We start from the raw sequence: 11,598 nt of genomic DNA, 5'->3' as shown, positions 1-11,598 counted from the left end.
AAGTGATTTCATAGACCCGCGCGTGAATTTATTGTACGCACTAACCTTTTCCCGTTAATAGTAAGACCGTTTCGTAAATATAAAGAAATTATATAATTCAAATCACGTAGTTGAGTGCACATAAAGCATAGGGCTTGATTAAAAATATAGCCGATACACGTGTTACATTAAAGTCTACTATAGTTACAAAACAATGTTTGTTTAAGATGATTATTACAGTCCATACAGCGTAATAATTAAAGTTAAACGCGGTTATATATCACCCTATTACATTCCACGTCCAGCGATTCGTCATGATTATGTATCGCGTTTTTGTAACCGTTGCGTTTGTTTTCAGGGATTTTCGTGTCTGGACCTGCTGAACGCGGGCATGAAGCAGTCCGGAGTGTACTATCTACAAATCCGTGGTACGGCGTACTGGTACCTGAAGGTGTACTGCGAACAGGAGATTGCGGACGGCGGTTGGACGGTAAGTGCGCGCGGACGAAAAAAAAAAAAAAAAAGACGCGAGCACCCGCGGAGGGGCGGGAGAAGGGTTTGCGTGTAAGACGTACAAAAGGACAACCGAACAACGTGTTATTACACGATGGTGCGTCGCTCACGACGACCGTGTGCTTTTCACGCGCTCCGATTAGGATGTATAATGATAATAACAAAAAAAAAAAAAAAAACCGTCCGAGACGACGTACAGAACATACCCACTGCACTTTTCGTTATTGTAATTTTTTAATGTATTATTATTATTTTTCGAACAACCTCGACAGCGGTTTCCGACGCGAATCCGTGTCGTCGTGTTCGTGCGCGCCCGCAGAGGGACTTTTCGAGTCGAAAACGCGTCGCGCGCGCACCATTGTTGTCGCGCGTCCCAAGGTCTCCGGCGGTCAGTCGTACGGCGTTCGCGCGTGAAAGGCGCACGGGTACGCGCGTAACGCACGCATCGAATAACGGCGGCTGGGCGAAAAAAACTGAAAAAAAAACCAGTGCAGATCGACGGCGACGCGTTTTCGTACGGTTTTTTTGCGTTGTCGCCGCGATCGCGCCTACCTCGTCCGCCTCAGCGCGAGACCTTGCTGACGGCCGGCAGACGCGTTCCTAAACGGTTCGTCACCGCGGGCGACGTGTCCCCCCCCCCACCCACCGCGCGCGCGGTCTTCGAAAACCGATCGGCGGCGAAACAAAAGGAGACCTTCGCGGCCCCGGCGCGACGCCGATGACAAGTCGTTTAGCGGTGCGCGCGCGGTCGGACTACCGTTGCAGCGGTCACGGACGCTCGCGCGGTACCGCGGTCGGTTAGCTCGAACGCGGTGGTGAACGGAACGGGGCGATTAATGAACTATAACGCGCCGTGGAATCCTCTCGAAACACTTCGCTACGCCCTCTGCCGCGACGCCCAGAGCCTTTTCTCCAAAAGAGTCTTCTTGTTGTCTTCCAACGGCTTAGCCTTGTCGTGGTCGAAAAATAGATCTCTCTGTTCCTAAGAATACCGAAAACAAACGAAAAGCGCGGTGACGCGTTTGGTGTTTAAATCCAAACGATTTTGTGTTACCACACTCCAATTACTATTATATTCGAGTTGTTCGGTGCCAAAGGTTTTTATTTATTTTTCCAACGCCAATCATATACGCTTATGTCATAACGGTTTAATGTGTTGACGAAATCAACCCTTTAACGAGTGAGATATTGATTTAACGGATATACTCGTATATATATTATTTTAATATCACGCATATAAATAATATATTATTTTATAACCCGTTGGGTAATTAGGCTTTAACCGTGATTAAAACATCACCCATATAGCATCTACTTATCGCCTTCTCCCCTCTCAGATACGCTTCTGCGGACAAGCGATGTTTGACGACCGGTAATCAAACGTGACGTTTAGAGAACAGAAAACGGTCATTATTTACCAGTGGGGAGAGGGCGTCAATGGACGTGTTCGTACGGGGCGAGTAAAACTAATTCCCGAACGTGGGCGATCGAAGTTTAGTGGAATCGAAAACGAACAGACCAACTACTCTCTGTTGGATAATGGATTTCAGAATAATGTCTCTTACAGCTCTTCGAAACGTGTTGATTTCACGTATTTTACAGTTGATACGTGTGCTTTACGCACGTTGTCGCGCCAAATAATTCTTTCGATACTATTATTATTTCCACTTGTCCCTTATGACGATGATGCATGAATATTATGTTTTCCGCATTAAACTCCTCGAAATCAAGCGGTAATTGTGCACGATGCCTGGGGGTGAATGTAATAAATAAATTATAAATTAACCTTTACATTTAGAGTACAAATTCTTCGGAAAAATGCGTACGAATAATAAATGTTATGATGACTATTTATTAATGAACTCTAACAATACCGAACATGATCAACTTAAACTCTAATTCTGCACGTTTATAATATAAATTTTACCTTTAATTAATGAATACAATAAATAAATTATTATATACATAACAATTTTATAAGCTAAATGTGTTATGTTTTATACGTAACAATCGAAACACACACAATAAAATACATTAGCTGTGTACTTGCTTACATAATTATAGCACTCAGATGGCGTGTAATTCAGTAAATTTAATAAACTCCTTATATCCAAAGTAGGTCAATTGTTACTGTCAATTATTCTTATAATGTTATCCTAAAACTTTCATTTGTTTTTGACATCATCGATCTATAGACATTTTACTATACATGCGTTTAAAAAAAACCCTGATTTGATTGTTTATAAATTTAATCAGTACCTATAAAATATTGTTTAAAAATATTTAAAATACAATCACCATAAATATACTAGAACAACTGTATTATACTGATTTTCATTAAACTAAAAAACAAAAGATTAAAAATCCAAAATCCTATAATCGGTAATCTAATCATTTATCGATAACGATCAATATAACAAATTCATATTTCATTAGAATATGTATAGGCAGTGCCAGTGAGCTAATATGTTCTCGTAATATCTGCATAATTTAAAATAGTATTTCTACGAAAACTTATTGTATTTGATTGTGAACTATAAGAATGCGAATTGAAATCATAAATTCAAAAAATAGACTCGCGTGTGTTGATCAAAACGATGAAAGATAAATTGTAGAATATGCATCATTCATAGATAATAAATTATACGAAACACTTTGGAAAAAATCTTTTAGGGTCGATAAAAGGAAAAAAAAGTAGTAATCCTTTCCCTGATCATGACGTATACTGTTACTGCAACGCTCGTGTTCACGATGTTATAACATTAATTATTATACGTGAACGAACATCGATCGTACGTAAAAAGTAATAATTACAATCGACAACAACCGATATTGCTCGTTCTCGTATGCATATAATATAAATCCACACGCGATTACCCATTTTCTTTAACGGAGTAAAACTGTATTTGGTAATACTATCGTGCTATCGTGCATCTGATTATATGTATTCGCGCAGAAATGTGTATCATGCGATTATAATAATATTGGCCTGTATATGTGTGTTGGGAAAAATTTGAACCAATTTTACTATACGTACTGTGCACACACACGCACAATATAATTACATATTATATGGTTTTTGTATGCACGTTCCACTATGGGTGAAATCAAATATTTTTCATGTTTTTTTTTCTAAAACCATTTCAAATAGTTATTTTGTAATAATAAATTTATACAGTTTACGGGCTACAAATATTATAAATTGGTGGATTTTTTTTATGAATAGTTTTTAGAAAAATATCAATTAATAGAGCGAATTGTTTTTATTTTTAGTTTAATATGCGCAGATGTATACAGTGTACGCACATACATATAAATATATTATAATATATATATATATATATACGTACCTATAAAGTACAGAGTGTAATAAATCAAAATTTTTACGCGTTATTATTTAAAAGCATTTTTTTTCTCCAAAGTATAATATATAAATATATAATCGAGAAAGTATAATTAATCAGTTTACGTGTCAAATGCTCGCGACCAATGAACGCTCATCTGGTCTGTCTTATTGGTCGTACGTGTACATGTAATTTATATTATTGCGTTAGCGCACTCGTGCATAAACGCTCGAATTATCTAATACTGCCGCCTAATATTTAATAATATTATATTTAAATGACCAATCATGATAGCATTAACATCAAACTTCGAACCGTTAGAATTATTATACGATTTAAAAATTACCATACGACAAAAATTCAAAACTCAACACTGTTTGGTACACCTATTATATTATAATAGAAACATTTTCCTGAACTAAACTAACCTAACACACAATTTTGAACAATATTTAGGTATTATTTATTATTTTTTATACCTAATGCTCTTTCTCGAATCGTCGTCAACGTTTTTTTTCCTTCAAGTTTTTGTCCCAATCAAAATTATTAAACGTACGTGTAAACAATACCATATGTTTCACGATACATATTTGGTTCCTTACAATAGTTTAGTTTCGAAAAAATAATTTCGTTTGAATTTTCTTCTTGTCTGTGTTTACGCATTATGTAAATTAATTTCCCGTTTCATAGTGCATTTATACAGTTTACAAGATATTTAAATTACTAACTAAACCAAAACCTTGAATATCATATTATACGAACGTCATAACAATTTTAACGAAACAATTATTGTTTAAGCATTTAGTTCTAGTTATGACTAAAAAATCGATGTGTCCGGATTACCCATATTATCTTTATTTTTGTTCGAACGATGTATATGTATATATATATATAGTTTATGATAAAATATATATATATATATATATATATATATATAGTTTATGATAAAATATAATATTTTATCATCATATTATGTTCTCGCTTACCTATTATGATTAAATACAAAGCTGATTTATAATGTTGTAGGTCATTCAAAGAAGAGACGATATCGGTGACCCGATACGTGAAAACTTCAACAGAGACTGGACCGATTATAAAAACGGATTTGGCGATCCCACAAAGGAGTTTTGGATGGGAAATGAAAACATTTATATGCTGACCAGCAACGACGAATACATGCTGAGGATCGAGTTGGAAGATTTCGAAGGAAATAGAAGGTGAAAAATATACGGTTTCTATTTCATAGAGAGTGATATTGAATAAATATTACTGTACAAAAAGTCAAAAAAAAAAAATGTACTCAAGATAAACTATGTATAGTATGTATTGTATGTGTTATAATCGAGTTTGTCGGTTTTTTTTTTTTCAGATACGCTCAATACTCTCATTTCAAAATTTACTCGGAATCTGAGTACTACAAGTTGGAAATCGACGGATACGAAGGCAACGCGGGAGATTCATTGAACGACCCGTGGTATGGAAGCAATAACAGTCCGTTCTCCACGTACAACAGGTTTGTGATGGGTCAAAAACGATATTATAGCGCAATAAATTACTAAAATATAAAATATGTCGACACAATATAACACTTGTTACGTTTTTTTTTTTTTTTTGTTCTTCAGAGATAATGACCGATCAAGTTTGAATTGTGCGTCGATGTTGAAAGGAGGATGGTGGTGGAAGTCGTGTGGCAGAGGACTCAACGGATTATATTTGAACGATCCACAAGACTTAACGGCCAGACAAGGTAAAAAGGGGTGAACATAGGCAGCACAATAATCATGAATGAACGTTTCACGGTATTGCATTGAAAAACCGTGTGATCGTTGACTACAAACACAACCAGTTAAACTCGAATTATGTTTTTATTAACAATAAACCTCAGGCATAACTCGGTACATTTATAGTGTTATCGTATTTAATATTTCTAAACGAGGAAAAACGTATTAGTAAAACTGTAATCGATTTGGGTACATTTTATTTGAATCGTTTGACCACGCACGCTATGGTTCGCCGATTAGAAAAGCGCATGACGTCATAATGCAAGAAAATAGGTAGTCTAAAAATAACACAAACCCAACGGACAGAATACTTGTACGAGGAATGTCGATGCAATACGCGAGTAATATACATTTTAATCTTAATCAAATAATTAATGCTTTCGAATTCGTTTACGTAATAATTTGTTGTGCGCTGAAGAAATATATTATTATTATAATTTAACCGTCAATACATTTGTCCCGTTAGTTGTTCACTTCGATGCGGAGGGATTCATTAGCGTGAAAATTTGTTTAATTTAAAAAGACATTTTCAACGTATTTCAAAACCGACCGGCAAACGGTCTGCACTCGAGAAAGTAATATCTTCAAAGTACACTGAACCTAGTTATGCGTACACGTAACGTATTTTAAAATTAATCATAACCGTTGTTACGAATGTTTCGGGTATTGTAATCAGATTAAAATTAAATATGCGCACACAGTATGCACACATAACGGAATAGGTGCGCGACTCGTGAGCCAAACTTTAATGGTTGTATGGGAATTAATTAGTTGTGTTATACGATAATAACGTAGAACTATCTACACCTAGTTGCACGAAATAAAACGCGATTTATAATTTAGGAATCGTGTGGTTCCGTTGGAGAGGATGGGATTACACGCTGAAGAAAGCACAAATGTTAATCAAACCAAAGGTCACCGTTATTCCGCCACTGCCCGTCGTCAATGCCGTTTGAACGACGAAAAGATGTTTTGGTGTCATAAACAACGAGCGCGAACAATCTAATGTTAGTAAAAGAAGAAGAACAGATTTGGAAGTAAACCATCGACAAAACATCGTGGCGTTTTTAAATTAGGCTCAAAACCATTACTATTCTGTTTTTTTCATTCACCTTAAAACGAATTTTAGTAAGTCTATGGTAATATAACAACCAATTTTTTTATTTTAATTTTTTTTTCTTCTTTTTTTTGTCGAATCAGAAGGCATAAAATTATAAATGTAAAAATGTATTTATTTTTGTAAATATATTTAAAAAAAATGTGCCGTATATATAATTATATATATAGGTGTATAAGAATATTATTTAGTATTATTAGACGAACTCTGTGTAGTTATTTGTCTTTTTTTTTACCTTATTAATGATATATTAGACAATATTTAAACGTTTATGTATATATAAAATATATGTATTGAAATTCATCTTATTCATGAACATCTGTTCTATCTCTACACTACGTTCCTTTTAATCTATCATCCTTTTGTTTGTGCAAAAATAATCTAATAAAATTTTAAATATTACTACGAACCGGTGACGTCGTTTAAATTATTCCGTTCTCCTTTTCAACGTGCGCACGTGAAATCCAATCCAACGATCACTGCGTGAAAATATATAATTATGTACTACCGTATGACGTGAACGTCGGAATTGTTCGGTAAACGGTTCTATTGCGGTCGTGTACATTACCAACAAATTCTCGCCAAAATGTACTGAATTAAGTGTTTTGATAATATACTACTTATGATCACTTATTGATACGATTGTTAGATCGCATGGACCATCAGCACTGTGAAATTATTTCGACCACCTAAGGTTAACATAAAATAAAATTCCAAGTGCGAAATCAATAAATATTGTAGATCGAAGGTACCAACTTTATCAGTGTGTTTACAAACTGTACACATCACGGTGACCTACCGCTTAACTCATTCATGATTGACGACCTCAATTTTCAATTTGTTTTATTATGTGCAAACGTTAAGTATGATTATGCTATATTTTATGGGTACACTATGTTTTCGATATCCGATGAAATTAAAGTCCGGCTGTCAGAAATTGTTTATAAGTTTGAAAAAATCAAGTTCACGCCCGTAAAAGTGCACACCTAACCATCATTGCGTTCGCTCCGATTTCTCGAAAACAATTATTCCATAATCAATATCTGTCCAAGATTAATTAGAAACAAAAACGGTCAAGGAGACAAAGTGTTAACAGGCAGACGTGATATGTATTCGGTCGAAAACGATTTGTGTACGATAGAAACGTACTTGATTTTACGTACTTGCGCAGCCGTAATGACCGATGAAATTACTACTTATACCGAGTAAAGTGCGTGTACCGCTTAGCAAATGACAATTATTGCAATAGTCACAGATTCAATTACCGCGTTTGATGCAACGGACCGTGGAACCGAAAATAGCAAATAATATTAGCGTGTTGAGTAACGGATCGTACGTCGTACGTTATTAGATTGGTACGCCAACGTGCGGCGTACAAGAGTTAAAACAAAGTAAATATTACGCTGCGGAGCTCGACTAAATATCAAGGCTTGGCGTTACCGACTTATAAAGTTGGATTAAACAAAGATGAAGACAAATAAAATACTGAGTTACGTTTGATTTGATTAAGTATTTTAAGAGCGAATGTTTACTCTCGATAAAAATAATTGTGGAAGTATTGAATAGTCACTATTCTTGGATTTCAACAGGGATAAAAATAACGTTCATGAGTACAGTTTTTAATAAATGTTGTATTGTATAGTAAAAAAAAAAAAAAAACAAAATAGCTTAATTTTAACCTAGTTAAGCCATATTTTTTTTTTTTTTTTTTTTTTTTTACTTAACTCGTAACTTTTAAATAAAAACAGAAATGAATTTTAACTTCTTTCAATTCCCCAGTCTTGCTCAACTGCTTTATATTCGATCGGTTTCATGTTATTACTTTGTACCTACTATGTCATCAACGTCTCTTGTCGTACGGCAACCGACGCCGTAACGTAATAATATTATTAAACGCACTTTTGTAATAACACACGCGGTGCCTACTACAACGTATAATAATATCGTATATATTATTAGCGATCGATATTACTTTATAACGATATTGTAACGTCTGCATAGTTTATTATAATACGTAGTATGTACGTAGTACGTATAGCGTTGACCTACATCAACTCACGTCGAAAAGATATTACATCGGATTGGATGCGTGTCTGTATGTGTGTGTGTGGATTTAGTGAGTTTTTTCTTTCCGAGGCCTACTCGCACACGCATACGCACACGCCCGCGAGATGGTTGTCGTGAAAATAATACGATAACTATTATGGAATTTCATCAGTTTAAACATGCGTTATGGAACGGGGATGGAGTCGCCCCTAATTTATTACCGATTAGTGTTAAAACTTTACAGGGTTTTTCAACGATTCAAGATTTTCAAACGTTCATTATGGACGATTTTAAAGTTTATATCGATTCAGTACGTGAATCGCATTATCATTGTTTAGTTTAACGATACATATTCCATATTATGTTCCTCAAGTTATTTTATATTTTTTTTTATTTTTTTTTTTTTTTTTTTGTTTCACGTTATAATGAATGCTAACACCCTACTCAGCTCTATTTTATTTACTGACTAAACGGTCGAGATGAGAATTGTTCATTACAATATTAAAGTGATTTAGTTTAATAAGCGAACTGTTGGTATGAAATACAATAGAAAATAATGCGAGTTTAGTTGATGTAAGTTAATATGATTATGTTCAGTATAATTATAAAAAAAAAAACCATACGTTTATATTTTTAAGCTTATAGTTAAATTTTAATAAAGTGAAAAGTATAAACTCTACTCAGTTGAGAAAATATAATTTTGAATTAGCTCTTGGGTCACATAAAATGCGGTTGTGTAACTTTTTAATACACATGAGGACCATTTCCCGCATAGTGTAAGTTGCAGAAACATTACTTACGAGTAAGACCATGCGACCAAACGTATTTCTAGGTAATTCAAACACGGTTTAACGAAAAAATAAATAAAAAAAAATAGCAAAATATATTTTTAATAATTGTAACTGATGATTATTCGTCAGGTTATTTATTATTTTTAATTAATTATTAAAACTATTAAAGTTCAAGAATTATACTAAAGTTTTAAACTTTTTTAACTAAAGCTGTAACTATAATTTAGCCTATAGTTGTACCAATATTTTGTTTATTTAACTCCCTGTGTACATAATACATATGTACACGTCATCGTAGACATTTACGTATTATGTTATTGGGTACGTATTTGTATGTATGCGTATACAAAGTGCATCAATTTAATAACTGTACGCGCGGGAGTTAACAAGGTTTGATTTAGTTTGTATTTTTTTTTTTTTCACATCGGTAATAATAAATTACTCGATGGCGGTGGTCTGAGAGTATCGTTATTATGACTGTCAGTACCCGAACCAGTGGAAACTAGATCGAAACCATAATAATTATGAAACTATATACGTATACAATATTATTACAGGTCGAGCACATACTATTTGTGTGTAAGGTACCGTTTTCTTTTTTTATTATTTTTTTTCAACAATACGTATTATCAAAAGTTATAGGAAACAAAATAGTTGATATATCAACACGACTGTTGCATTGCACCTGAAACCAGAATGAAAAGTCGACGTCGAGCATTGCAATATGTGTCTGTAATCGTTCTATATTATGTCATATACATTGCAAATTATAATACAAACGGTTATTTAACAAATCATAATTTTGACACGGTCCCGTACTGATACCGTATTGATTTTTAATTAGCGCTGAACATTTGAATAATAAAACCGACGAAATGTATGAATGATACATCATATTATTAAAAAGTACTAGTGAGATTAACATTTCAATTCAATTCCGTATTGTAGAAACTGTATTTAATTAATAAACTAGTAAAAATACAGAGAACTTTACTACATTTCTATACACACAAAACAAACGTGTCCTGGGTTATTTTCTGAATCTTTATGCGAAAAATATTGTTGAAAAAGCACATATTGATACACACGAAAATTAAAAAATGTGCAAAAAAATCATTACAATATTTAACATAATATAAACTATTGCAATTTACTGTTATTTAAAAATTAAAAAAATAAATAACTATTGATGAATTATTTAAATTCAGAATTAACAACAACAAATATTAATTTTGGAATAAATCCCAACACGAAGTTAAAAAATATGATTTCAGATTATTAAACTGGAAACTTATACCGTTGTTACGTAGTATATAGATATAGATAGTAGTAGTATATAGATTTATACATAGAAAAACATTTTTCTTCGTCACTATTAGCGCATATTTAAAACAAGATATATCTCCAGGTAATAACTCTACAATGCTTTCATTTTCGTCACTTATTTCTCCGTTCAATATTCCAAATTTTTTTTTAATTTGAGAATACCCAAGTTTTTTTAACAATGAAAATATATAATACATAATATATATTGCCGCAGATTGTATAATGTTCATTTTTTTCCATCCGCATTTACATACAACTAAAAAAATGAAGTGCATAAGACTATAAAGTCTTACTAAAAAATCGTATTAGGTACGGCAGATGTTAATTTAGATATCTTATTGGATTGTTTTAAATATGCACTAATAACTAGTGTAGACATAGAACGCAGTTTTTCCTTTTATAAACATATTTTAATAGATTTTTGATAGATGATTGAATTTTAATGAACAGAATTTATAAATATATTTAATTTTCAGTTTTAATTAAAAAAAAAGTAACATTTATCTAATATTTTTTTAATATACTCCTATATCTAATATTTTAACTTTTCCATTTTTATAGTGGAATTCATTATGCAATTTTTACATATTTTTTGGTGCAATTATACAAATTTAATATGCAGTTTTAATGCGTTTTCAATGGAATTAAATCCGGTAATTATTCATAACTTATATAATCAACAAAGTTGCGACATTCGTCGG

The 11,598-nt window shown here is 33.1% G+C and overlaps 1 protein-coding gene across 1 annotated transcript; it reads left to right on the top strand.

Moving 5' to 3' along the window:
* Positions 1–337: 337 nt before the first annotated feature.
* LOC112682899 (techylectin-5B) lies at positions 338–6,819 on the top strand (the record flags this gene model as incomplete). The annotated part of the gene is given in 5 exon segments (XM_025553666.1): positions 338–469; positions 4,863–5,053; positions 5,206–5,349; positions 5,459–5,583; positions 6,461–6,819. Coding segments are annotated over 5 exon segments (705 nt in total), but the record flags the coding sequence as incomplete, so codon positions are not given.
* Positions 6,820–11,598: the final 4,779 nt, after the last annotated feature.

Source organism: Sipha flava, unplaced genomic scaffold, assembly GCF_003268045.1.
Source record: "Sipha flava isolate LNK unplaced genomic scaffold, YSA_version1 21423_pilon_pilon, whole genome shotgun sequence".
In the NCBI taxonomy this organism is placed as follows: domain Eukaryota; kingdom Metazoa; phylum Arthropoda; class Insecta; order Hemiptera; family Aphididae; genus Sipha; species Sipha flava.
Note: the sequence above shows the minus strand (reverse complement) of the source record. Positions and strands in the feature narration are given on the sequence as shown.